Source organism: Ciconia boyciana, chromosome 6 (assembly GCF_034638445.1).
Source record: "Ciconia boyciana chromosome 6, ASM3463844v1, whole genome shotgun sequence".
Taxonomy (NCBI): Eukaryota; Metazoa; Chordata; class Aves; order Ciconiiformes; family Ciconiidae; genus Ciconia; species Ciconia boyciana.
The window spans coordinates 28444608-28472329 of record NC_132939.1 but is presented as its reverse complement, the minus strand read 5'-3'; the positions used below and the strand labels follow the sequence as shown (position 1 = coordinate 28472329).

Here is a 27722-nt window from a genome sequence, read left to right as displayed (position 1 = left end):
ATGGGGGCAGAGGGGAAACTGGAGCAGTGAGAAGGATGGCTGATGGAAAGCGAGCAGAGTGCTAGTCTGGTATCACAACTGCATCGAGGGGGAGATCAGGTGGCTCAGCTGGGGGAGAGAAGCAGGAGAACCTCTCTCAGCATGTAACCTTTCCTCAGGTTTAACTTAAGGCTGAGAACAGTTGCTCTGAAGTGAACCCAATGGTCAATGGGATAATTTGAAAGAGGCAAAAAGACGACAGATGCCTTGTGAGCAGAGACGCTGGCTAGGACAGAAGCTTAGTCTCTGTTTTGCAGGACATGTATGTGCACATCTCTCTGGGAGCCCTCTCCCAGAGGCCATGGGCTCTACCATGCATATAAGGAGATGTGACTGGCAGTAGCACAGCCAGAAAGACCCCAGTGGGTCTCCTTGCCAGGCCAGCCAGAGCTGGGATGAAGGGCCTGATGGCCAGGCGGGGTGGAGCTCTTGGTGCTTGGCTACCCCGAAGGAGGTGAGACGTGCTGGTGGTGATCTGGCTGCAGGAAGAGGAGGCAGCCTCACCTTCTGCTCCAGGTCAGAGGCCAAACCACAGCCATGCCGCGGAGGAATCATGTTTTGGCAACTGGGGTTTATGCTTTAAGATGGAGCTGTGTCAAAGCTCCCCCAGTCCCTCAGTGGGTGCCGGTGCGTCTCTTGGGTGCTGCGTGTAAGACCGTTCAGTCTGTGCATCCAAACTGCGAAGGGGACAGCTAGCCTTCCTTGGGAGGCTGCCCCGGAGGTACCTGCACGTGGTGGCCCTGTGGGTGTGTGCTTGTTTCCACGCTGGCCCAGGAGTAACATCTCTTTCGAGTTTGTCTGGCAGAAGATCAAGACTCCCGAGTGAGAGCAGGGCTGTGTGCCTTGGAGGGCTCTGCTTGCTCTTCTCTGGAGGAGCAGCTGACGTCCTGGGTCTTGGCCAAGAACTAATACCATTGCCTCAATGACAGTCCACTCTGTGGTTTGAGAAATGCTGATGGCGCCTGCCATTTAAAGTTTGAACCGCGAAAGCAGTGCCACCCACCCCATCCAGGACTGTCAGGACAGTAACAGGGAGCATGGTGGGCATGTGGGGAATACGAAAAGTTCTCCTGTTCAGATACAGAAATGGCCTTGGGACCTAAAAATACTGATGTCCACTTCTGTGCACAGCACAACCTGCATGGTTTTATGAGATAGCCTGCAAAGCCTGGGGAGGAGAGGCAGGGGAGGGAAGGGTGGCAGCGAAGAGCATTCACACAGGAGAAGATGCTCCCTGGGGCACAGCTGGATGCAAGACTGGGGCTGCCTGTTCTGGGGAAGAGACCTGCAACCTCAAGATGCATTTTTTTCCCCCTTGTGCCTGCAGAACATGTGTATAAGCTGCTTTTTTAATTCCCGTCGCTGTGCTTGCAGCTCTGGCAAGCTTCAACAGGGACAGGGTGTGTGCTGGGGCTGCCAGACCTGTTGCCAGCCAGGCGCTGCAAACCTGCGATGGGTGGAAAAGTGCAACCTGATTTTAGCTGCTGCTCCTGCTGCCTCCAGACGTGCCCCCGCTGGGGGGGAGACCCTTGCAAGTGGCCCTGTGTGTCCGGCCCCTCGCCCTGGGCTGCTGCCTGCCCACTCTGCCAGCCGGCCCCGCTCCCGGGGTTGCTCCCCCGGGCCTGGGGGAGACCCCGGCCACGCCCCCGCACCGGGGGCTGGGGGCTGCTGCCGCCACCTGCAGCACATCTGCCCGGGGGGCGCTGCCTCCAGCTGCGGGCACATCTGCCCCGCCGGGGCCGGCGTTTTCCAGGGCCCGGGCGGTGCGGCTGGGGACGGGGTGCGGTGTCGCCTCCAGCTGCGGCCGCGTCTGTCCTGCAGCTGCCGCCGGGGGCCGCGGGAAGGAGCCCCCGGGCTGTGCCCTCCGCTCCCCCCCCGGCGGCAGGTATGTCCCTCCCCGCCGGCACCGCCAGCATCCCCCTCCCTCCATCCCTCCTTCCCTGCCTCCCTCCCTCCCGCCCGCCCTCCGCCTGCATGGAGAGAGCCACAGAATGGCGGAGCGAGAGAAAGGAGCCGCATCCCCGCCCGCCTCCTCCCCTTTCCTGGGGCTGCACCTCGCCTCGCCCCCAATTTCAGGTACTGGCCGCGCCCCCCCCGGCATCCCCGCGGGGCTGCCCCGGCCCCCGCCCGGGCAGCGCTCCCCATCTGCTGCAGCCCCCGCCCCCTCCGCCGCGCCGGGCCCCCGCCTCGTCCAGCGCTTCTGCCTCCTCCCCGCGCACCCCTTCGGCCCCCACCCCACCCCACGCACCCCTTCAGCCCCCACCCCAGACACCGCTGAACCCCACCCTACATATCACTCCAGCCCCCCATCACTGCTTCAGCCCGCCCACCCCATATGTTGCTTCAGCCCCTGCCCCCCAAGACCATGTTGGCCCCCACCCCGTATACCATGTCAGTTCCCACCAGGCCCTTGCTTGGCCCCATGTCCCCCTCCAGCCCCCCGGCCTCCTTACCTCCTTATCTCCTCTTCAAACACCTCTTCCTCACGAAAAAACAAGCTTCATCTCTTTCTCCACCACCAGAAAAGCCTTTTTCTAGCCCTTCCCTAGAAATCCCGGGTGCTCCCGCTTCCTTCCCACCCCTGTGAAACAGGAACCCCAAGTGAGACGGTGGGAGAGTGCCAGAATTGATCCTCTCGGCAATACCAAGCGCTCCCATCGATTTGGGATGCAGGGGGCTGTCTCTCCTCCAAAACCCAGCAAGTCTGCTCACGGGGACTTCAGATGGCACGGGCCAGGCCAGGCATGGCTGGAGGTGCTGACCTGCGGGGGCCAGGGGCTTTGGACCCTCCGGTGCCTCCTGAGGGCAGCTCTGGGATGGGGATGCGCTGGGCAGGTAAGGGAGCTCTGCCACTGCCCACGGGTGCGGTGCCCGGCGTTGCTTGCTTGCCATCTGGGGGAGCCTCGATGCTTCTGGCGGCCGTGCCATCGTCAGCCATTGCTCTCTGCTCGCCTCTGGCACCCAGAGGTGCTGCGGGGGGCCTGGCTGAGAAGGGACGATCAGTACCGGCTGCTTTGTGTGGTGAGATTTTGGAGAGTGAGAGGAAGGGCTGGTCCACACTTGGGGCCATAGCTGAGCTCATGCCTGCCTCTGGCAGGCCGCAGCCCCTGAGGCTTGGGGACCAGCGGGTCCCTGCGAGGAAGCAGCCAAGTGCGGTTGAGCTATGGTGGTGTTCAGGCAATTTCCCCCTGAAGGGTGCCTCTGCTCCCAGAGCCCCTTTGCTGAGTGGCTCCGGGGCTTCGGCAGCCACCTCCTATTGCAGTGCTGCCTGTGAGAGCTGCTGGGAGCTGTTGCAACATGGCTGGGTAAACCCTGCAAATCGAGCAATTAAAGGCTGCCTCTGGAAATGTCCACCATGGAGAAGGGGCTTGGCCACTGAGCCGGGGGCCAGAGGCTGAGCCACCAAGCAGCTCTGGGCCCATGAGAGGGTTGGTCTCACCACCCGGTGCTGTCCTGGATGCAGCGGCTGTCCCCTGGGCACCCTCCTGCTCCCCAGCAAACAGTGACACCCCGGGAGGGAGAATGAGTTCCTGCTTCTTGCTGTGCCTCAGACCTTCGGAAAGGGAGCCGAGCACCCTGGCAGCCTGCTCTGGAGAAGAACCGACCTCCGTGGGGGAGGCCGTGCAGCCAGGCAGAGAGCTGGGGAGTTGGGGCAGCAGCATGATATCTTCCCCAGGTGCCGAGCTCAGGGAGTGAGATATGAAGTAGAAGGAGATGCCGGTGATGTCCCTGAGCCTGGGGCAGGGTCTGGCAGACCAGAGGCAACACTGTGGTGGGGAGCAGCATGAGAGGAGGGAGCCCGGCTTGTGCAACGTTTGCGAGCTGGGTTACATGGCACAGCTTGGGTTGTGCCTGTCCCAGGTCCTGCATCCCCACCGCAGGGGCTCGGCAAGGGGCCATCCTCCGCAGCCGAGCTGGAGCTGGCAACGATGAGTGTGGTTTAGGGTGAAGGATCAGCCTGCGGCTGGCGGCAAGGTCCTGGGTGAGCCCTGCCCTCTCCGGCAGCTTGCTGCTTGCAGGGTGAGGTATTTCAGCTTTTCTGTCCTCTGGTATGTGTGCCTGCTCTTCCAGCTCCCTGAGTGGCAGTGCGCTGGCGCAAGTGTTAGGTGATGAGGTGGCTGGAATCGAGAGAGGACTTGGTCCTGGCCAGCAGGTGGCCCGATGGGCTGGGGTCTGAAGCTCTGGTGGCCTGAGATGGTGGTCTGGCAGGTGCTCATTGCCGGTGATGGTTTGCTGTTGTCTCAGAAGAGGTGGGAGGAGAAGGATGGTGAGGTGAGCCCTCCTTGAGCCAGGAGGACCTCCGGAGGTAGCTGCTCACCACAACAAGAACAACAACATTTTAGGAGACAGCAATAAAAAAGTTCTTCTCACCCAGCCTCCCTGTTGTCCTTAAGCCTCCCAAAGCCCCGCTGGGGCTCCTTGGCATCTTTCTCTGGGACACCATGTTGCAGCTCCTCACCCTGCCAAGAAGCTTTGCCAGTGCTTTGGGCCAAGCTTTTCTGTGAGGGGCTCTCTGGGGCCTCTCCGGGGGTGGGGGTCCCTGGCATAACCGGGGTGCAGCTGGGTGCAGGGCCCTGCAGCACTTACCCTGCCAGCTGCCTGCACCGCTGCCCACTGGCGCATGGCTCTGATGTACCCGGGACCTGGCGGGGGTCAGCGACCGGTCTCCTCTATCTCCTTCTGGTTTTTGCAATGCACCTAGCTGCTGGGGAAGGAAGGCTCTAGGGAAGGAAACCCTTAGGGAGTTATTTGCATGGATCAGGAGAGATGGGGAAACTAACCCGCTCCTCGGGGAGCCCTGTGGGAAATCACAGCCGTTTCCCATGCCATTGCCGGGGCCTCAGGAAGGAAGGAGGCCTCCGGGGGTAGGAGACCTCTCCATCTCCTCAGGAAGTTCAAGGAAGCACCTTCGGGCTGAGGCAAAAATCAGTCCCAGCACTATGGGTTGTTTTACGTGTCTGCCGTGCTCATCTGGAGCTGTCGGAGGAGCCTGTTTGGAGGCGATGAGCTGGGCGTCAGAGTGGGGCTACCTGTCTTCTTGTGAGGGGAGACAAAAGGGCTGTCTTCTGATGGAGAGAGAGAGAGAGGAGCCCTCTCCTCAGTTCAAATAAAAGAGTCTCTGTGGCTCTTGCAATGGAAGAAAAAACCCAGGGCCAGCCAAATGTAGGATCGTACTTTCCTTCCCACTGATGCTGGTTACAGGACTTCGACACAGCACGGCCTGGGAGCAGAGTATCAGAGTACGGCCCAGCCAGCCGGGCTTGTTGGAGCCCCCAGCTCCATCGTGCCGTGTTGCCCTGGCCAAGTCCCCACATGGGAAATCCTGCGTGGCGGCAGCGGGCCGGGGAGGCGATGCTGGAGATCCCCTTTTCCCTGGCAGGGGATGGAGTGGAGGGAGGTGCAGCAGTCAGGCTTGATTATAAGGCTGCTCTTAGGACTGCAATCAAGCTGCTCCTGCTAAGGGCAGGTAATGGCTGTCTCTGCTTATGCACACACATGTGCTCCCTCGCTCGGACACCCAGTTCTTGGGTGTCCTGAGTTTATCAGTTCTTGTGCATTCAGCAGGGCTGCCAGCCTCCGGGAGCCTCTTGGCACATCCTCGGCACGGCCTCAGGAGAGCATCTGTAACCTCTGCAGACACAGGGCTCGCCCACCCTCACGGCCGGGGGGCAACCTCCCGCATACCTGTGACACCGTGGTGCAGCAGCAGCAGCATGCAGGTGGCACCCGTGCCTCCGCTGCTGCTGCTGGGACAGAAGTTAGCCAAAATACCCGTGTAGGTCCTGCTCAGACTTTTACTGCCAATGATGGAGCTGAGGGCAGTCAGAGCTGTTTAATTTTGCTGGTATTTTTAGCCTCTTTGAGAAGCAAGAGACAAAGGCAGGGGTGTTTCCAGCACAGGGAGTGCGGGGAATAATGGAGAGCCTTCCTTGTATCTCCTAGGAAGTCCTGGAGCATCCATGTGAGAGGAGAAAAGGGCAGGAGTAATACAGAGATAGAGATTTCTTTATTCATCTCATTAAGCGAGGGGGTTTCAAGCAGACGAGGTGCCTCCAGGCAGAGCTGATAGGGAAGATGGAGCCCTGGATACCATGATCGGGGAGCTGAGAGACAATGAACACAGTATCACGAGTGACGTTCGCCAGTGGCATGGCACTGGTGCAGTGACAAGTTAGCTCAGCAGAGTGGTCCAGGCCACCCGGTGAGCTGGACTCCTGCAAACGTCACCCACCTTAACCCGGCCAGGGGCGAAGCCAGGTCCCAAGGACCTGGCAGTGCCGGTCAGGCTGCTGGGAGATGCACCCATCACTCACAGCCCCTGGGCTGGGGGGACAAGGAGAGCTCCTGGGGTGGGTGCCAGCATCGGGCAGGAGGGCAGTGCTGTGATGGGTGGCAGTGGGGCACGACCCCGCTGGGTGCCAGAGCAGTGTATGTGCAGCTGGCAGAGAGAGGGATGCCCTGTCCCCATCGCGAAATCGGGGTGGGCGCCTCTTTCCCAGAGCTGCTTTGGCTCCATCTCGATGGGGCGAGGGGTGAACGGCTCCGCAGAGGCTCAGGGACTGCGGCACGCTGGCGGGCGGCGAGTGGCTCCGAGAGGCACGGGAGTGATGGAGGATTATCGGAGGCCACTATGCCAACAGTTTGTCAGCAACACCTGGCAGCTCCTCCTGGGAAAGGCCCCTAATTCCTTCGGCAGCAGCAGAAGAGGGGTGGGAGCTGGCAGAGCAGCTCACCCGGTATTTCTCTGGCCCTTAACAGGGGTTAGAGGTTGGGGAAGCTCAGGGACAGCCCTGCCTGAGGCGGGAGCGGGGCCAGGGGTTAGGTGGGGGCAGACAGGGAAGGGGCAGCGCTCCGGCACTGCTCTGTGCCGGCTGGGCTTACCCCTTGGCGAAGGTGCTCCTCTTGCTTCCCTCCGCTCGGGGAATGCGGCCAGCCGCGATGCCGGTCCCACTGTGCTGGAAGCGCTCCGGCCTTTGCGTCGGTGAGCCGGCCCTGTTCTACCTGGCGAGAAGCCGGACGAATGCTCCCGTCTCCTGCAGGAAGGGATCCCCTTGCTGCGGCGGAGCAGAGAGGGGCAGAGCCCCTCATCCCTGGCTCGGCCAGCGATGCCGCAAGGGCAGGAGGAGGCCGGGTGGTGCGGGCGTCCATGCGGGGTAAGCAGATCCCCTGTGCCCGCTGCAGGTGCTGGGGAGCGGGCGCTGGAGCAGGACCAGGAGCCGGGCTGGCTGGCAGGCGGAGGCAGTCAGCATCCCCAGCAGAGTGCAGGGACTTGGCACTGGCTCAGCTGGGGAGGTTATTTTTTTTTTTTTTTCCCCTCCAGGACAGCTGATTCCATCTATTTTTAATGAGCTTGCCCAGGTTGCGCAGTGAGGAGACAGAGCAGCACCGGCAGCCACAGACTGCGCCGGGGCAGGCGGAGGGGCAGCGGGCACCTGGGGCTCAGCCACCACCTCCCTCACTCCTCCTTGCCCCGGGCCTGGGGTTCTTCTTTGGGGTGGGAGCGTGTCCCCCAGGGAAGGGGGTCCTCCTCAATGCAGCTGCCCTTGAAAATGGAGTCGAGCACCGAGGAGGAGAGCTGGCTAGAAGATCAGTGGGAGAAATGGTAGGGGACCCACTGGGCCTCGGGGGGGGAGGGTTTTCCCCACGGGTGGGCACAGGGATGAGGGGCAGCCCCTTGCCCCTGGGCACGTTGCCCTTCTCTGCGAGCGATGGCCGCAGGACAGGACCAAACTTGGCACCCAGTCAAGCCCAAAGTTTTCCTGGCTGCGCAGGGAGCTGCGTGGCAGCCAGGCGCCGGGGCGGCAAAGGCGGCCGGCTGCATCCTGCCATGCACCAGGATCTGCGGGCAGGGGCTGCGCGTTGTCTCCCCGTCCCTGAGAGCGCAGGCAGGGCTGGCTGTTCCCATCCCAGAGCGGGGGGCACTGCCACCCACCCCAGCCGCTCCCGCAGAGTTGGGGAGACCCTGCCAGCCCCTCGGCAACCTTGCCCCTCTTGCCGGGACCCCGCCGTGCCTGCTGTGCTCCCGCGCCGTGGCGGGCGGAGGCCCCGAGCATTAGCGGCTGATGGTGTCCCACCCCGGCGACCCGCGTAACCAGAGAAGAAATTGATTTGTGCTTTGAAGGCTCGTCATGAGCCTCCTGCTCCGCGTCCCCTCCCTCCCGTGGGCAGCAGCAGGAGGTGGGCAGGGGCTGTGTGGACGGCTGTGTCCCTGCCCCCCCCCCCCATGCATCTCGGGGGGCTGTCCCCATGGGCACAGCTGTGCCCGGCCACCTTCACCCCAGGAGCCCACTGCTGGCAGGGTCCTCAGAAACACGGAGGGGAGGTGCTGCTTCCCCCATGGGCTTCTCCTGCTGCTTCCCCGCTCCGGGGGCTAGGACAAGGGAGGTGTTACCCCTCCATAGCACTGGCTTGGTGCTGCTGCAGGGGGGAAGCCCCAAGCAGTGCTTGGGGGTGCAAGCAATGCTTGTGCAAGCAATGCTTAACACAAGGGTGGGAGCTCTGCAGGTCACAAAATACCCTTCTCCTTCCTTCCCTGCCGGTGAGGGCCAAGCCAGAGAGGGGTGCCGGGCTCGGCATGGTGCTTCCACCCGAGCATCTCCCAGCCCAAGGAGCTGGGGCAAATGGAAATGGCAGCATGCAAAGCAGCGCCCGTGGCTACTCCAGACAAACTTAGAGGGACGAGTTGGTTGGCAGAGGACTTTCAAGCTGGGCTCTTTTATTTACCCCCGTGGTAATGAATAAGCCAGAGTAGCATTGCGGTACCACCACAGAGAAATGTTTTAATGCACAGAAGCCAGGAGCACCTCGCCGTCCCCCCGGGGATGCAAGCAAGCACGCAAGGAGCCTGCTCGTCAGCATGTTTCCGGCTGCTAAAAGGATATCTCTGTAAACTTTTTAAAGGGGTGTAATGAGCCTGTGGGGCTGATAGCCATAAGGGAACCCTGAGGCTATGCAGGCGGTCTCAGCGGGGCGGGCTCCGCAGCACCGATGGCCGTGGGGATGCCCACAGTCACCCCAGGGAGTGATTTTGGCACAGAGGGAAAGAGCTGCCCTCTCTTACTGCAGGCACCTGGGCTGGGACATCCTTCCCAGCTGTGGCTCGGGGGCTGGTCATGCCATGGTCACCAACGACATGCCACGGCCATGCGGTGCTTGCAAGGTCTGTGGGTCTTGATGTGGCCGCCCATCCCAGTGGGTCCATCCTCCAGCTGTGCCCTGCCAGGACCCTCAGCCCTTCCCCTCCCTGCAACCCTGGCCCTTGCCCCGCTGGGTGTCTGTACCCAGCTGGGACAACCCCAGAGACTCCCTGGGATGGTGGGAGCCTGGGAACACCTGGCTGTGCCATCTGTCCTGTCCTCTCCCAACCTGCACATCCCTGTTGGCTTTGGTCAGGCAGGGGCTGGTTTGGGGCTGGTTCCTCCTGCCTCTCCACAGCCGCAGACCATGCCAAGCCCAGCTGTTCGGCGGGGACAGACCCATCTCCTCCAGAAGGAGCCCCCTTCCCAGTTTCTCCCCGGTAGAGACTGGGAGAGCCTCTCCCGGGGCAGGCAGTGCTGCTCCCTGCCTGCAGGCAGCATGCTGCCCTGCACCCTCCTGCCCGCTGCCTGCGCAGTGGGCGACCCCGTCTCCGTTCCCTCCAGGCTCACCCATGACATCAGCCTCGAGGAGTTTGAGGATGAAGACCTCTCCGAGATCACCGATGAGTGTGGAATCAGCCTGCACTGCAAGGAGAGCCTGGCCACCCGGGTAAGTGCGATGGGGATGGGGACAGGCAGAGAGCGCCGGTGGGGCTGGCAGGGCCAGCAGCTCCTGCGCAGGACCACCAGATCCCCAGGCCAGTGGTGCTTCCTTAAAGTACCCATTGCCACGACCCTGGTCTCCTCTGCTCGGCAGTGCCCTCTCCTCACTGCGGCACAGCACAGACCCCTTCTGACCCAGCCAAACCCAGGGGACAAAAAAGTATCTCAAAGCCGGTGCCTTTTGGTCTCCATTGTGCTGGAGGAGTTTGAGTTCATTCCTCAGGGATGAGCCTAAGGCTTTCGGTGCGACTGGGGGCATGCCCCCCATTTGAGCGGGATGGCCATCAAGCCTCTGGCACCCGATGGGCATCCTCAGGAAGCCAAGACATATGCGAGGTGGCACCGAGGGTCCTGCACAGGCTGTGCCTCCTGCCCCCACGTCCATCCCTGGCCCTGTAGTTGCAGCTGGGCTGGCATGGTGAGAGCCCTCCTTCCCTTACCTGAGGCATTACTTCTGGCTGCCTTTAGCAGGAGCCATCCTCAGGTGTTTCAGAAGTGGGAGACCTGGCGTGCCGGTGAAATGGGGATGGAGGAGGCAGCTCCAACCCCAGCAGGCAGCAGGTGAAATAAAAATGGGAGCTGTGAAGCCTATGCGGATGCTGCAGGCGGGTCTCCCATCCTCCTTAAGCACACTGGGGCACACTGTGGAGACCCCGACGGGGTTCACACCACTATTTGAACTGCCCAAGAAGGCCATGGGGGCAGAAGCATGGAGATAGATAAACTGAGAATTACATTGGATTTGGAAATATGCAGGGATTCTGCATTTTGCTAATGTGTTTCATGCTGAAGGGATGCAAATGCTGGAGGAGCCACCAAATGGTTTGAGAATCATTTCGTCTCTCAGGAGAAATATTTCCTCTGCAAAACTGATGAAGACCCAGCGAGGAGGGGAAAGGCAGAGGAATTTGTCACAGATTTAAAATTAGAAAGTGAATTTGTGGTGTTGGGAATCCCTCATTGCAGGCAGGAGGGTACAGGCAGACCTCATCCCTGGGAGGTGAAGGTGTCCTGCTGTGCTCCCCGGTCTAATTTGGGACCTTCCTAGCAGAAATTCGACTTCTCCCAGAGATGGGGCTGCTGCTCCACATCTCTGCTCTGGCCGCAGCCTCTCCCTGCTCCAGGACGCTATGGCCGCGGAAGGACGGGGAGAGCCGGGGCTTGTGGGCTGTGTACACTGAAGAAAGGAGGGATAACACTGGAGGCAAAACCAAAGGCAAACCCAGTGCTGGGTGTCCATGAGGGCACAGCCGCAGCGAGGGCAGGGCATCGGGAAGATCCTCCTGCCTGCAATAGGTGAGGCAGGCAGGGGCTGTGGGTGCATTGCTGGATGCTTCCCGTTAGCCATTCTAGTTCTCCGCTGCTGATAGCACCGCTGGGCTCTTAGGGCAGGATTTCTTTTTTCTTTATGGGCTGCTAGCCCTTGGCTGAGGTTTGGCAGGGAGGGTAAGGAGCGGGGGAGACTTGCAGCTCAACTGCTGCAGCCCTTCCTTGAGGGTGAGGAAAAATAGACTGTTTCACCCATTTAAAACAGTTTACTGAGGGGTTTCTGCATCCCTGCGCTGCGATGCAGAGACCTGACCCTCGGCAGAGGGTTTGTTCGGGCTCCAGCAGCGAGCCCCACGCCTTCCCCTGGGATGGCTCAGAGCTGCTTTGCACAAATGCCCAGGTGCACTGAGAATCTGCTGGGGTGGAAGGGGGATGTGAGGCTGCCCCCGGGGAAGCAATGAGCTATTCATAAACACAGCAAAGGAAGACGCCTACCACGCTCAGAAAAAATGCCTGCTAAAAATATGTCCAAATGGTTTATATGGGACATGGAGGATTGCCCGAGGAGCAGAACCGAAAGCGGTGACAGCAATGGCGGCGAGAGGGGTTTTTCAATCCCAAACTTCGAAGGTGAGAGCCAGGGACCTTTCCAACCCAATTGCCGTCTGGAGCGAGCTCGGGGCGACAGGGTTGCAGGATCTGCCTGATGGAAGCAGCCAGGCCCAGAGGGAGCGGCTTGGCTGGGTCTGCACGCAGCACAGGGGCCAGCAAATCAGTAATGACCCACGGCCAGCATCAGCCAGCTAATTGCATCACGTGGGGATGGTTGGCTTGGCAAGTCAGCCCAACGCCAGGGCCGGGGGGGCCCCGCGCTGATGCCCTGCCTGTGTCGAGCTCCTGGTGCCGGTGCCGCAGAGCACTTGTACATAGGATGGAGAGTTGGCCCCGGTCGCCCCCGTAGTGCCGGGTGGCTGGCAAAAGCCCAGTGACGGAGCGAGGGATGCAGGGTGAGAGCAAGCTGTCGGCTCGCCCGATCACGCCAGAGCAGAGAGCAACCGGGAAGGGGGAAATAGAGGCTCTGGGGAGCGCAGCGAGCCATGGGGCTGGGGCATCCAGCCGCTCTGAGCTTCCCGACCTGGAGGCAAGTCTCCAGAGAGAGAGGCAGGCACAGTAACTGCCCCAGCAGTAAGCAGGAAAGCACTGGGACAGAGCAAGGGGACAAACCCTGCCGGAGGGCTGGGAAGGTGGCTGCTGGATGGGGACGGCCAGTGACCTTGGCAAGGCATGGGGTCTGGGCAGAGCCACTCAGCGGCAAAACCCCATGGCAGGAACAGGCAGCTGGTGTGGAGTTCAACACCCAAACAGAGGTGGGGTTTGGGTTTTTTTTTTCAGTCCTGAAAAAACAAAGATGACTTCATCATCAGCTATTTTAGCAGCTTGCCAGAAATAGTGGCTTAGACACACAGAAACTGCAAGGAGGCGTAGACTGATGTTTGTGCAAGAGGGAACTCTATACGACGATGAGGACCGCACCTCATGGATGGGAGACCACATACTAAGAATGAGGAATATTCCCAAACACGGCTTAAACACCCCTGAATTTCAACAAGACGTCCTGGGTGAATGAGAACCGGGAGCGAAGCGAGGGGTGGGCTGAGGAGAGCGCTCAGTGGAGGAGCAGAGCTGCTTTTAGGGCTGTTGAATGGCAGGGCAGGAGGCCAGCTGGGGAGGAGCAGGGGCTGCCGGGGCAAGGGACGCCATCCCCGCCTCGCAAATGGCAGCTGGCTCCAGCCGGGCCCTGGGGCGCGTTGAGAGGGACGGGTGCAACAGAAGTGCCAGGCCTTTGCTTCAGGTTTGGCCTCGGTTTGGTGGCTGGGAAATCTGGGGTGACTGTCCCCGGTTTCAGCAAGATGGATCCCAGCAAACAACCAGGCTGTGCTTAATAAAGGCTCAGTGCCTCATCTGTATTCCAGGAGCTGTGGAAAATGGTTAATGCAGGAATGAAAAAAATAAGAAACACCCTTCTTGGAAATACCTGCGAGCATGAGAACAAGTGCCCAAAGGAAAAGAGCCGATATAGAGCTGTGCTGAGCCTTCGTGGTCTGCATGAAAAGGCCCAAACCAGCCATGAAGATACAGATATGTGGAGAAAAAAAACAAACTGCTTTGGGTTTCCAGCATCATATGACTGCTGGAAGTGCCGGGCTTCCTCTTGATGTTCACCGCCACTGGTCCAGCGTGCCAGAGGCCAGAGGGATCCACTGCAAAGGGGGAAGCAGCTGCCACGAGCCGGCCAACCTGCTGATCCGGGGACCGGCAGGGAGCCGGCTGCATGGGCTGGCAGCAAATGATACAGCAGCAAGGCAGCTACTTACTCCAGGCGGCTTTTCAAAGGCCATCCCGTGAAGCTGCCTCTGTGATCCGTCACCAGCTGTGGCTGCACCAGGCTGGGGGCAGAGACGCTTCTGGCGCTTTGAAGCCGGGAGCAAAGCAGTCACAGCCGGGTCGTAGGAAGAGGGGACACAGTTGTCCCCTCTGCTCAGCAAGTCCCCCTTGCTTCCCTATGCTCCTAAAATGCTTTTTCCAGCTGAAGGTTTTGTCGCTCCTCCTCCGACAGGGAAGGCTGCAGGGGCGGGGGAGCAGGGAAGAGCCTTTCATCTGCTCAGCCGTAGGGGGTAGGCACCGGGGTCACTCAAGCAACATCTTGCATATCACCCTGCTCCCCTTGCAAGAGCCTTTCATTCCTAGGGAAGCGAGCAGCATCTGTCCCTTCCTGGAGTCAGCAGCAGCCCCCACGCAGGCGGTTCCCCTGGCTAGACCGGTGCTCCCAGCACCTCGCAATTGCAGCAGGGCTCGAGCTGCTCCGGCACCCCTGGGGCCCATGGACCACAGCATCAGGACCATCAGAGACCAGCTGCTGGACGCTGGGACTTCTTGCCATCAGGACGGCACCGTGGGGGTGGGAGGTAGCAGGAGCGTGCCAGCGTCATGGCCATCCCAGGGACAGATCTGTAATGGAGGTGTGAGCCTGCCGTGACTGCATGGGTGTCCAGGTGTGCATCTTGTGTACGTCCTGCCGCAGGATCTGGGCACTGGTACTGCTCTCCCACACGCCCTAATCTCTCCCACAGGCTGAAGGGACTTTGGGAAGTCACCTCACCGTCGCGTCTGTGCTAAGGCATGAGCATACTCAGGCTGACCTCAGGTTACATGAACTTGTTCCTAGAGGGCTCCCGAGGCAGCCCGTTCTGGTGGGGCAGCGTCCTTCCAGTTTAGAAAGGCTTCCCAACATCTAGTCCCTGCCCTCGCTTTGCAGATGACCGCAGGTCGCACTCAGATGGTAAGGGGATCTGTTGCTGTGTGGTTTCAAAATCACTTTGTTGTGCTACCGTCCATTAATAAGTACCTGCGGTGGTTGTAGCTTCCTCCTAGCTATTGAACCTGGAGCGGTGCATCCCTCCTAGGGCGCGCTTTTCTTCAAAACAGTTACTGTTTTCTTTTCTGCATTCTTCTGGGACTTTCCCTCCTCTGTGGGTTTTCTGAGTGATTGCTACAGGATTACTGAGGCAGCATCATTAGCAGTCTAGGTTGAATGTCACCAGCTGACTTAAGCGGACCTACCTTAGCTAGGTACGATCTATTTAGCTGGCATTTCCTCCCAGTTCTTTTCCTTTGCTTCTGTTTCCTTGCTAAAATCCATGTGATTTGCCACAAGCAACTGGTGGGATCTACCATGGAAACACAGAACTTGTTGTATGAAAGCTAACATTAAAAACAAGGGAGTTAAATGTTTAAAGCCTTGAGAGGATGGGTTTTGGTGGCAGTGCTCCTCCAGGTGCTCACCCGGTGCCTGCCAGGACTGCAGCAGGGACACTGGGGTGAAATGGCCCCCATGAGAGGGGTCATACTGTGCCTGCAGCAGGCAGAGCCCTGCCCATGCTGGCTTTAGTCCGACACGTTAGGAGCTGGTAGCAGTGAGAGCTCTTGGAGGGGCTGCCAGAGCTGCTGGGGCTGTTTATTCTCCCATGGCTCAAGGGGCATCCTCCATGCAGCCGGAGACACGGAAAGCATCAGCTGCAAAAAAATGCCCTCCTCCACCTCTGCCTGCTGACGAGCTTTCCAGTCACCGCAAACAGCTGGTAACACAGGGAATTCAGCTCACTAATGCCAAGTTGCAGCCTTTATTGCTGGCTGCAGCAACCTGTGCATGTGCAAGCTCCAGTTACTTCAAGGAAGGTGGCTTGGGAAGGAAACCGCTGACCTTTAAGTACTTGCAGCTGTGGGGGACATCGGTGCCTCTTCGCCCAGCAACGCAGCCATGAGGGCATCCGCTCCTCACAGCCCTCGTGGGCCATGGTGGCTACCTTGCTCCAAGGGTGCAAGGGGAAAGAGTGGGGCTGCTCCTGGCCAGAGCACAGCCGCTGCCAGCGGGTGACTGGAAAGCTAATGCCAGGCTGCCGGCTTGTTGGGCATCCCTTCTGCACGGCTTCACATCCCGATATGTGCAAATGCAGGGTGTATGAGAAGAGGCTTGTTCGAGATGAGGAGGCCAAGGGGGATGTAACTGCTGTCCCTGGCTGCCTCATGGGTGTTACAGGGAAGAAGGAGCCTGACTCCTCTCAGAGGTGTGCAGTGAAAATGTCAACACCATAGAGAGAAAAAAGTAGTAGTAGCGCAGCACTGGCACCAGTGCCCCACGCAGCGGTGGGTTCTCTGTCCGTGAGGATATTCAGGTGTCATGGGCAAGGCCCTGAGCGACCTGCTCCAGGCCCCGGGTTGGACCAAACCTCCAACCAAAACGATTGCGTGCTTGTATGAGTCCCAGTTGCCAGGACAGGAACCAAGAAAGGGCACGGTCTGCCTTAGGAGGAGCAATCATAGGACAGCCCAGTCTGGAAGGGACCTTGGAAGATCACCTGCTCCAACCTTTTGTGGGAAAGGGAGCCTAGATGAGATTATCTAGCACCCTGTCCGGTCACGTCTTGGCTCCAGCGTCGGGGACTCTACCACGTCCCTGGGGAGGTGGTTTCAGTGAGTGATTGCTCTCACTGTAAAAAAATGTCCTTGTTATGTCGGGATGAAACCTGGTCGCGCACATTTGTGCGCTTTGTGGTGAATATGATGGCTACATGTACCTACAGGCGCCTGCCGGGAGTGAGGTGGCGGGGGTGTCCGGTCACCCGCGGGCAGCGAGCAAGGACGGGTGCTGCCCCGCGGGGGCGCGGGGCTCCCCGGCCTCGGAATAACATCCCTGCCCCTTTAAAAGGAAGAGGCTGCCGGGTGCCGATGCGGCCGCACCGGCGCCGGCCCCCCCTTCCTCGGCCCCGGTGGGAGGCGCGGCGCGGCGGGGCGGCTGCCGGCCCGCCCGCCCTCCCGGTGGCCTGATCGCGGCCGCTAATCCCGGCAGGGCCATGTGAGCCGGCAGGGCGGCGGGGCCCGGGCGGCGGGCGGCGGGGAGGCCAGCCGGCTGCAGGCGGAGATGCTCCAGCTCGACCTCATCGACGCAGCGGGGGACGCGCCGGCCGAGGAGCAGACGGCGCCCGAGCCGCTGCAGAAAGACCCCCCGGCCGGGACCACGGATGTCTACAGGCCGAAGAGACCCACAACTCTCAACCTCTTCCCGCAGGTGCCTCGCAGCCAGGTGAGGCCGGGCCGGGGGGGCTCGGGGAGAGCGGGCCGGGGGGGTCCGGGGAGGAGGAGGGATGCTCCCGCCGCCGGGGGCTTTTGTCTCGGAGGGATGAAGGCAGGGAGCGAGGGATGGATGGCGGGGCTCGGCTGGAGGGATGGCGGGGAGAGGCTCCGCTGCCCCTCCCCTCAATGCCCAGCGGGGCGGCCGCCCCCCTCGGGGGTCCCTGCCCGCCGCCGGCCGCATCCCCGGGCCGGGCGCAGCACAGGCTCGGTCCCTGCTACAGAGCCGGAGGGAGCGGTCTGCGGGCCCGGAAGGCACCGGGCGGGACACGGCAACGTGCTCTCGCCCTGCCCTGCTGCCCCTCGCACCGCCGAGCCCCGGCAGGCTGTGCCCCCGTACAGCCCCTGCCCCGGCACCACGCTCGGCGCGGGTGGGTCCTTCTTCCGTCCCTGCTGCCGAGGTGGGGAGGGAACAGGCCAGGACGGGGCATCAGCGTGAGCTGTGCCCCCAGCAGAGCCCGTGGGGCAGGGGCAAGGTGGGAGCTGGGAAGAGGCCCCGTGGGGATGTAGAGCAAACGAGGCACGGCGTACCGACCGCGTGAATGAGCCATCGAGGGACGGGGCACCACGCCACGGGGCTGGCGAGGCCAGGACAGCACCGCTGGGCAACAGCTGGCTGGGTTCCAGCCCCAGGCCAGGGCAGCGCCAGCCCCGGGGCAGGATAGTGAGACCGGGTGCCCCGTGCCCAGTGGCGAGGACTCGGTGGCCTCCGCTCCCGAGCAGCGGCACCCGGCAAAAGAAGCATTAATGTCGGCACCCCGTGCAAAATTTGAGAGACAGAACAGCAACGCTCAAAATGGTGGCCGGGAGGATGAAGGGGTTCTGTTGTCTCGCTCGCTCTCAGATTTTGCACGAGGCTTTGGATGGTTTTCCCCCAGACTGCCCTCCCCACGCAGCCTTGGGGTTGCTCTTGTCCTTGGGGCGGGTGGCGTTTCAGTGCCCCGCACGCTGACCCTCTGAGTGGTGGCCGGAGTCCCTTTGCCCCATCTCTCATGCAAACTTCACGAACCCATGCAAGATGCGCAACGCGCAGGGCTATTTTTGCCACCCTCCTGCGTTCAGCTCTGCCTTCTGCCAAGTAGGAGGATTTTCATCGTGGTGACGTTCAGCCAAGGAGCGTGAAGCGAGAGGCAGGTGTCCCTGTGGGTGACAGATGGGGAGTAGTTGGAGCTGGGTGTCACCAGCCCAGCACCGGCAGCTGATGCCAGCTCTCTGCCTGAGGCCACGGGTGGGAGGAGGAGGAGGAAGGCACGGTGCCAGGATGGGCGCCCTTGGGGCAGCTGGCACCAGAGACAAAGGCAACAGGGCTGGGGAGGCGGGGGGGAGCACCACTGAGCATAATGGACAAGGGGACAGCAGCAGCCTTGTCCCACCCTGCACCGGGACCCTGAGGAGCAAGTGGCACATGGCAGCCACATCCAGCTGGGGAGACGGGGGACAGCAGGGCCCCCCTCCCGGGCAGCCCGTCCCAACCAGTGTCCAGGGGTGGCAGCAGGCCTGTGGAGAGGGATTTTGGTGGGGGGGGTTGCGTAGACAGTGGGCTGGGGAGGGGCAGCTGATGGTCCCCTTGCAGGGGGATGCTGGAGGCTGTGGGGAACAGGAGGTGGGGGCTTTGCCGCAGCTGGCAGCGGGAGCCTGGAGCCAGCAGATATGGGGACACAGGGCTGGGGCATGGCTGGCTGGGGAGGGCAGCGCTGTCGGTGGCATCTAACAAGAAGCAGGAGAAGTGCTGGAGGCAGGCTGGCTGTAAGGTGCTTGGGGTGCCTGTTCTGGGTGCCTACCTCTGGCCAAAGGTAGGCAGGTACCCCTGCCCACATGTGGTGCCCTGAGGAGAGGACAGGGTGCAGGGCATCCCTTGGGGACTGGCCTGAGATCTGCCTCCACCTGTGCCAGACCCTCCTGCACCCTCCTGGCCTGCCCAGCTCCCTCCTCCTGCAGGTGGTCAGGGGAGGGACCGTGGCCATGCGTCCTCTCTTGAATGCCCAGACAGGGCACCGGGCTGCCCTCCCGTGCCTCTAGCCTCCTTGTGCTGGGCAGGGCGTGCATGGGCAGGGCACCGGCTCACCCTCTGCTCCAGCTTCTCCTTGAGGGGCCAGGAGCTGGTTTGGTGATGTCTTGGTTGCTGCTGGGCTCTCTGTGAGAGTCATCCCAGGTAGGTGGCCTGGGATGAGAGGAGCATCCCCAGTTTCCCAGGAGGGAAAGAAACAGCTGCTGGGACTGGCAAGGTTCTCTCTGCCCTGGCTGGGTGTTACAGACCCCAGAGCGCCCTGGCCCTGCGGGATAGGTGGGCTCTGCCTGCTGCGTTGCTGCCTCCTGTCCTGGTCTGGGCAGCCGGGCTGGCTCGTGTGCTGGCCCCGTGGCACTTTGCACGCAGAGGCCGTCACTGCGGCAGCTCGCCTGGCCCGCGTCCCGGCCTATCGTGTCCCTGGGAAAGGCAAGCGGGGACGTGCCGTTATTTGCCTTGGCACGGGAAGGGCTCGCAGAGGCCGTGCTGAGAGGTCACTGAAGCCCTGTGGTGGGGGTCTCTCCCCTCCCCGCGCAGAGGCAGGGATCTGGCAGCCGTGGTTCAGCAGCATGCGACTCGGTGGAGTTTCAGGGCAAAGGCTTGCTTCGTGTTGGTGGGGAAGCAAAGTAAATACGGGGCAGCTCCTGCGCTGCTGGTAATAGCTGCAGGCTGGCGATAAGGCCGTGAGAAAATCCAGGGAGTCCCAGCAGGGCTTAGCACTTAAGCAAAAACTAATGGCTTGGAAAATACCACTGCTGCAGCTGAGGGAGAAACATCATTGTGGAGATGGGCAGGGAGGACTTGTCCCCCATCTGCAGGAGGGCCCGTGTTAGAGGGGGACCAGTGGCCTTCGGGACCAGGGAGGGCTCCTCTCCCAGCCCTGCAGACACGAGACCGCTGTGGTTCCCTGTCCCCAGGTCTCACAGTGAGGCTGAGCACGCGTTCCCCTGTGCACACATGCGTGTGCACACGCATGGCCGGCCACCCAGGGCAAGGTGGGCAGGGCACAGCTCCCAAAAACACTCACCCAAGCATGGGCAGCACGGGCAGCCTGATCCTGCCTCGCCGCTCCAGCTGATCAGGAATAACATCTGCTAGTGGACTATACATGTATAAGTGTGTGTGCATGTATAGATGTGTATCCATACATATATATGTGTGTGCATATGTGTACCCCTATATACACCCAGTATGGATGACTCCAGTAGCAGGTGTCAGTCTATCCAGTAGCTGGCTCCCAGCTGGGCAGCAGCACAACCCCTGGCCCTTGGGACTTCCCTGGTTTAATAATGTCGGGTGGTTTGAAGGCAGGCAGGGCCCAAAGGGTGGGAGCAAAGCATGCCTGCCCAGCCCAGGCGGGCTCCAGGCAGGCTCAGGTCTTGAATTTTTGGCTTGGGACTGTCCAGCTGTGGGCTCCTGCATCTGAGTCTCCCCGGGGCGGACGAGTATATCCATCCAGGCCAGGCCGTCTGCCTCCCGGCTGGCTCCTTGCCTGCCCTGCTTTGGCTGCAGAGCCAGCTCTCACAGCAGCGGCGTGGTGAGATGTGGGGCTGGCGGGGTGGTGCCCCCAAGCACCTCATGCCCAGGCGAGGGGGGAGCCGAGCAGGGCGCTGTGGACCTGCGGAGGGACGGGTGCTGCCGCCGCTGCGCCACACGCTGTTTACTGTTTGGGCTACAAGGCAGCTTTGTTCTTCTCCTCAGGACACTCTGAATAACAACTCTCTGGGGAAAAAGCACAGTTGGCAGGAGCGGGTGTCCCGGTCGTCGTCCCCTCTGAAAACGGGTGAGTTCTTGAGCTTTTGGCCAGGGGCAGCTCCTTGCACCCTTTTGTAGCTCTTGGGAGCCTGGGGCAAGTGGTGCCGGAGCAGGAGGTTGGGGAAGACATCCTACATGGATGCAGGGTGCATGTCCATCTCGAGTCTGGGTGGCATCCCTGGCCACCTTCCCTGGCAGGGAGCATCACCCTCTGCGGGGCTGTCAGTGCTGCTCTCCTCCCCCTCCAGGTGAGCAGACCCCTCCCCATGACCACGTATGCCTGAGTGATGAGGTCAATCACCAAAACAGCACAACCTCCACCAAAGACCGGGGCACGTCCACGGAGAGCCCGTGCCGCCGCACAGCAGCCACCCAGATGGCACCTGCCTGTGTCACCTCGTCCCGGCCACCTGAGAAGCACCAGGCCACCAGCCGGCCCCCACCGCATGGCGCCAGCGTGGTGGTGGTGACGACGAGGGGCCCCGAGGCCCACCGGGACCGCATCCGCTACCAGACGGACGTGAGGCTGGAGGCCACAGAGGAGATCTACCTGACGCCCGTGCAGAAGAACTCGGACCCCCTGGAGAATGACAAGCCATTCCTGTCTCAGTCCAGTGAGAACCGCATGTCCATCAGCTCCGACATCGACACCTCTGGCTATTCAGCCCTGGCAGGGAAAACCAACCCTTCCATCAGTGAGGAGGACGAGGTGCTGGACTACATGTCCTCCCCCGACAAGACGAACCTGCCCAGGGTCTCCTGTGGTGGCGGGAGCAGTGGCTCCCGGCCAGGGCACAACCTTCAGAGAGCCTCGGTGAGTTCGGACACCAGCGCCCTCTCCTACGACTCGGTCAAGTACACACTGGTGGTGGACGAGAACGTGCAGCTGGAGCTGGTCAGCCTCAAGCAGTGCTACTCGGGCTACAGTGACGAGAGCGACTCAGCCACCGTCTACGACAACTGCGTGTCCTCGCCCTACGAGTCAGCCATCGGCGAGGAGTATGAGGAGGATGCGCTGAAACGTGACTCGGTCTGCCTCTCCGAGGACTCCACCCCCGAGGCGGACATCCACTTCTCCAAGAAATTCCTCAACGTCTTCATGAGCGGCCGGGCACGCTCCTCCAGTGAGTGCTGGGCTCCGGGGGGAGGTGGGCTGGTGGCTGCCTGCCCAGGCAGCCCTGCCCATCCCTGGGACAAGGCTGAGGGCACGCTCAGGGCCCCACAGCGAGGTGGAGAGCCAACAGCGGGCACCAGCCCTAGCTCTGCTTGCTGCAAGCCTGTGGCTTCATCCCTGGTGGCCAGGGAGATGGGGTGGGCTTGGGAAAGCCTTGCGACCTACAGGTGAGGGTGGCTGGAGGTGTTTCAGGCTGCTTTTCTGGCTAGCCTGAGGTATGGCCGTGCTCAGGGGAAGGCTGGGTGGTCTTGCAGGGGGACAGCATCCCTCCTGGAGTGTCCCCCTCTTCCCTGAGCCCAGAGGAGCACCAGGGCTGGTGGCATGCCCCGGCTGGCAGGGCTTCCTGCAGTGTGGCCGGTCCCACAGTGCTGGTGATACCAGCTGTCACAGCTGTGTGGGGTGGCACAAGGAGGTCGTGGTCCCACTGGGGACCACTGGGCACCAGTGTGGTGGCTCTAGCCATGCCTTTCTCTCATGTGGCACCATGTGGGTTTGTCTCAGCCCAGCCATACCCCAGGAGCATCAGCAGCCTGTTTGGCTTGATGTCCATTCCTCGGTTGTGGTGCTGACCCCTCAACACTGAGATGTCTCCCTCTGCCTTCGTCCCCAGGTGCCGAGTCCTTCGGGTTGTTCTCCTGCGTGATCAACGGGGAAGAGCAGGAGCAGACCCACCGCGCCGTCTTTAGGTGAGCTTGCAGGCACGAGCGGTGTCCCTAGCATCTCATGAGGCAAAGCCAGTGCTACCATGGTGGGGCCAGCCCAAACCCCTGTGTTTCCAGCTTTTGGGAAGCCCTGGGGACCAAACCACTGCCCATAGCTCGTGTCCTGCCCAGGAGCGACATCTGCCCAGGCTGCTGCAGGGGCAAGACCTCCAAGGGCAGCCAGGACCTCTGGGGAGCAGCATGGGTCATGCCATAGGGATACCCTTGCCTTAGGTGCCAGGGTGCTGCCGCCTTTTGAGCCTAAACCTGCTCAGATGCTTTATTCGGCATCTCAGGTCCCCATGGCTAATGGCACCTGCCAGGGTGCTGCCTGCCTGGGCTGGTGGCCAGTTTTGTGTTGCCCCCTGCCCCAGCAGTGTGCTGGTGAGAAGGCTACCAGTGCTGCTGGCTGGCCAGGTGCTAGTGCCTCCCTGCCCAGGTTTGTGCCTCGCCACGCGGATGAGCTGGAGCTGGAGGTGGACGATCCTTTGCTGGTGGAGGTGCAGGCAGAAGATTATTGGTACGAGGCCTACAACATGCGGACGGGTGACCGGGGCATTTTTCCTGCCTACTATGCTATCGAAGTCACCAAGGACCCAGACCATGTCACAGGTACCAAGCCTCTGCGTGCAGCCTGCTGGTGTCCCCCATCTTGTGTCCACTTCCTGTCTACTGAGCAGAGCCTGGTGCTGAGCAGGGGGATGGAGGGAGGACCAAGCTGGGCACCTGGCAGGGAGCGATGGGCAGCTTCTGGTGCGATGCTGGGAGCTGGTACCTGCTGCTGTGGGAAGCCTTCCCTGGGCAGGGAAACATGCAGGGGTGGCAATATGGAGCAGGGAGGTGGATCTCGGCCCACGTTCCCGGTCACCGGAGACAATCCCCGCCATGTGCTCTCTCTTCCAGCTCTGGCCAAGAGCAGCGACTGGGTGGACCAGTTTCGGGTGAAGTTCCTTGGCTCGGTGCAGGTTCCCTATCACAAGGGCAACGATGTGCTGTGCGCGGCCATGCAGAAGGTAGTGTCCCACCCCATCCCTGGGAGCGGGAGCGCCTGCTCCTCCTGGCAGCAGGACAGAGCCTCAGTGGGGAAGGGAAGGGAAAGGCTGAGCCATCATCACTGTTCAAGAGTGCCAGGGCTTTGTCTCTCTGTCTTCTCCCCCCAGATTGCCACCACGCGCCGCCTCACTGTGCACTTTAACCCACCCTCCAGCTGCGTCCTGGAGATCAGCGTGCGTGGGGTCAAGATTGCTGTGAAAGCCGATGACTCCAAGGAGCACAGCAAGGTAGTGCCCTGCTCCCCGCTTGTCTCATCCCTTCCCCGGCTGCTGGCTCATGGCCCCTGTGCTACAGGTCATGTTTGCATATGAAAATGGAGGATCTCCACCCATCTAAGGGTGTGAGAAACACCATCAGCGGGGTTGTAGGCCCACCACAGGGTCTCTCATGCCCCACAGGCTCCCAGCTTTGGGCTGTACGGCCGGCTGATGCCCTCGCAGCTGCCAAGCGCGTTGCTGCACTGGGATGCTGCGAGCTGAGCCACGCCAGTAATCTGTCAGCTGCTCCTAAACCTTTCTGCTACTATTTTGAGTGGTGTCCTCCAGATCTGCCCTGTAATCTGTTTAGCTGGCTATGGCAGGCTGCTGATTAGCGTTCTGCATAAGTAGCCTAGCAAAGCACGGTGAAATGCTGGGCAGAGGCGAGGGCTTTGCAGCAAGCCTTTGGGAAACCTCCCCTACAGCGGGGGGGGTAGGAGTAGTTCATGGCTGTGGATGCTGTGGCAGGGAGCTGGGCTGGGGTTCCTACAAGTCCTGCCTGTATCTAGAGGATGCCATCAACTTGGTTGCTCTTTAAACTTGTATAAGTAAGTTCTCATTTCTGGCTGGGATGCTTTGAACACCCAGGCTTGAATTACTTATTTAGTTCTAAATAAGTTATCCATTCACTTTCTATCTATCTGCTGGTATTTCTGAGAGGCTTTTTAGTGAGGGAGAAGGGCTGTGTGCACTGGGCAAACAGCAGCACTGACCCTAGCCCAAGTACAGCCTAATCCAGGGCCTCCAGGGAAACCCCGCAGGAGCTGCTGGAGGTGGAGGCAGCTGGGGCGGGAGCCAGCAGAGCACCCTGTCTGGAAGAGCACCCTGTGTGCAGGTGCTTGGGGCCATCTTGAAAGTGCTGCTAGGAGCAGCCCAGGATCAGTCTCCAATTCATTTCACTGCTCAGTCCAAGTGCGTATTTCCAGGGGCCAGAGACCGGCTGCCCCGCAGGGTGGTGGGGAGGAAAGCTTTGACAGTTTGTCTCTCTCCCCCCCCAGGTAAACAAGTGTAGCCATTTTTTCCAGCTGAAGAACATTTCCTTTTGTGGGTACCATCCAAAGAACAACAAGTGAGTAGTAAGGAGGTGCGGGGCAGCTCTCAATGCCAGCAGCTTGGCATGGAGGCTTTGCTGCCTTCCCACTCCCTGGGGGCAGCATGACTGGGGCTGGGAAGGGAAGGGGAGGCTTCCCTGTGCCCCGGTGCCGAGGGCTCCCCTTCCCCTGTGAGCCCAGCACTGCAGCTTCATGCAAAAGCAGCCTTTGGATGGGAATTACATCCCAGCTCTGGGCATGGGCCGTGGCAGCTGGTGGGCACTAGGGTTTGGGGGGGTGGGGAGGGCGTGTGCAGGTCCCAAACCCCTATGCTCAAGGGTGGGTACTCCTTGGGGATGCTGGGGTACCTGTGCCTGCTTGTCTGCTGGTCCAGTCACACCCACTCTCTCTGCCCTCAGATATTTTGGGTTCATCACCAAGCACCCTGCTGACCACAGATTTGCCTGTCATGTCTTTGTCTCGGAGGAGTCCACAAAGCCACTGGCAGAGTCCGTAGGGTGAGTCCTGGCTGGGCAGGGAGGGAGGTGCTTGCTCCCGAGGGGCAGGAGGAACGAGGCAGTCAGGCTGAATCCTGCCATCTCTCCATACGTGTGGGGCTTGGACCTGGCCCCAGGCTGGCACCTCTTCCCTCAAGTGAGAGGCCTGGGGCAAGAGCCAGGGCTGACAGGGCTACGGGCAGCATATTCCTGACAGACTGGAACAAGTCCCAGTGCAAGGCTTTGCAGGCAGATGGCTGAAAGTGATGCGCTGTGCAGGGGATCAGAGCAAGGATGGAGATCCTGCAGCTCTGATGGCAGCTCTAGGTGCTAACGCAGGAGGGGCCATGGGCTGGAGGGTCAAACTGGCTGCAGGGTAGGGAGCAAGGGTGAGAAGGGAAGGGGGGCTCTGTAAATGCCTCATGGGGAGGATGCTGCTCAGCTTTGCCTGGTGCTGTGTTGCAGGAGGGCTTTTCAGCAATTCTACAAGGAGTATGTGGAGTACACGTGCCCCACGGAGGACATCTACCTGGAGTAGGGGCTGGCACAGGCACCTCCTGCACAGTCAGGGCTGCAATCTCGCCCCTTCCCTGTGTCATGCATGGACAAGAGCTGCTTTGAGCCTGGAGGAGGAGCGAGCCTGGGGCAGGGCTCCCTGGGGCATGGAGTGCCGCCTCTTTTCATGACTCCCCTTCCTCAGGCTGGGGGGGACGGGAGGGGGGAGGGCTGGACAAATTGTGTTTATTGTACAAAATACTCTTAGTTTATTCTATTGGAGAAGCACCTGCTGGGTGCCCTGCCTGTGAGCAGTGGAGGTGTGGGCAGCAGCGTGCTCGGCCCTTTCCTGCTGCAGGCTGGGGTGACAGCATCTCCTCCGTGTGACCATGGCCCAGCTTCCCGTCACATCCCTCTGGGGTGACTTTTAATGCAGTGGCAGAGTTGGACTCTCGCAGTATGAAGACACAGCAGCTACAGCAAACAAGACCTATGTGCTGGCTCATGCCTGGGAGCTGGGCTTGCCCTGAGCGAGCATCACCTTTCTGCCAGGCCCTGGGGCCAAGGCGGCTCGGCAGGGATGGCAGATAGATCCCCACTATCTCCTCTGCCAGAGGTATGCCAGCACCAGGATGAGCTGAGACAGCTCTGCCCCATCCCCACCCCTCCCCTCTTGTATCCATGCCCTGGGGAGAGGGAGAAGTCCCCCCATACCTCCCTGCAGTAACTACACCCTTGGGAGGGGAGCCTTTCTCTGCCCCTTTCCCCCTCTCCCCCCAGCTGCAGGTGGCAGAGGCAGCAGCAGGGCTGGGCCACCCCAGGGGCATGGGGCTCAGCCCCTGTGCAGAGCTGGGTCCCCGCCAGAAGCGGGGCAGGGAAGGGCTAAAGCCTGCAGGGAGCTGTGCAAAGCACCGGGGAGGCAGAAGAGCTCTCCCGGTCCCTGCAGCCAGCGGTCTCTGTGCTTCAGCTGGATCTGCTGTGATGGCAACAACTATTAAATATGATGGTTCATGGAGCAGGTCTGCGGTGCTGTTTGTGTCCCACAGCAGTGGTGGGTTTGGGCCCTGGCTCGTTCCTTCCCTTGGGACACCAAGAGGAGCTGGAGCTTCTCAGGTTTGGTCCGAGAACCCTGGTTGCAATCCCTGGAGGCCAGAGATCATTGTGTGATGATCAGAAAGGACCTCTGGAGTTCATCTGCTCCAGTCCCCACCCAAAGCAGGGCCATCACCACCACCCCCATTCCTACACTCCACACCTACCCTGTCCTGCAGCAGTGGAGGGCGGGGGGGGGGGTCCCCGAGACTGGGCTGCGGTGGGCAGAGGGGCACGCTGGCTCACAGGTGGGCATTGTAGTAGTACTCCAGCAAGTCAAGCTCATCGCGCTTGCTTTTGCCAGCTCTGCGCAGCCCCGCTGGCCGCTCCCGGGCCGCCTGGGTCCTGAAGTGAGGCTGCTTGGGTTTGATGCCGTAATCTGTGGATAGAGCGGAGAGGCAGGGCTCAGCCCTGGGGCTGCTCATGGAACTGGCGACAACCGCCCTCCTGGAGGGGCCAGTGCCTGGAAAGGGGGTTCGGAGGGGCGAGGGGAGTGCTGTACCATCCACCAGGCCAAAGTGCTGCTGTGGAAGCTCCAGGGGAGCAGAGAAGTCCTCGGGGACTGAGTAGCTGACCCTGCGGAGGATAACCAGGGGCAAGAGTGAGCTGAGCCCCTACAGCGCTCACCCATGCTGGCACAAGGGCTCCCACACACCGCTTGTCTTCACCCAGCATGGCCAGCTCTCGAGGGCTCGGTGCCACAAGTGCCAGCCTGGGCCAGGAGTCCTGGGGTGCCTCTGCAGGTACTGGGGCAGGTAGGGGGAGGAGGAGGAGGGGGAAGCGCCATCACCTCTGGTGCAGGGGCCGTGGGAGGGCAGCCCCCAGCAGCAGGGCAAGCAGCAGGAGCCAGCACTGCATGGCACGTC

At 61.2% G+C, this 27722-nt stretch overlaps 2 protein-coding genes across 2 annotated transcripts; one reads left to right on the top strand and one right to left on the bottom strand.

Annotated features, from left to right (window-relative positions):
- MAPK8IP1 (mitogen-activated protein kinase 8 interacting protein 1) lies at positions 1-26779 on the top strand. The gene is made up of 13 exons (XM_072864217.1): positions 1-26; positions 2020-2115; positions 9681-9786; positions 16516-16749; positions 20503-20584; positions 20805-21680; positions 22341-22416; positions 22871-23043; positions 23335-23444; positions 23592-23711; positions 24740-24810; positions 25192-25290; positions 25735-26779. Exons 1-13 carry the CDS (start codon positions 1-3, stop codon positions 25805-25807), a joined length of 2142 nt encoding a protein of 713 aa, XP_072720318.1. The 3' UTR covers positions 25808-26779.
- Positions 26471-27714, bottom strand: FREY1 (Frey regulator of sperm-oocyte fusion 1). The gene is made up of 4 exons (XM_072866130.1): positions 27647-27714; positions 27359-27432; positions 27024-27235; positions 26471-26906 (listed from the first exon to the last, which is right to left on the bottom strand). The coding sequence occupies exons 1-3, from the start codon at positions 27712-27714 to the stop codon at positions 27099-27101; spliced, it is 279 nt and encodes a 92-aa protein (XP_072722231.1). The 3' UTR covers positions 26471-26906; positions 27024-27098.
- Positions 27715-27722: the final 8 nt, after the last annotated feature.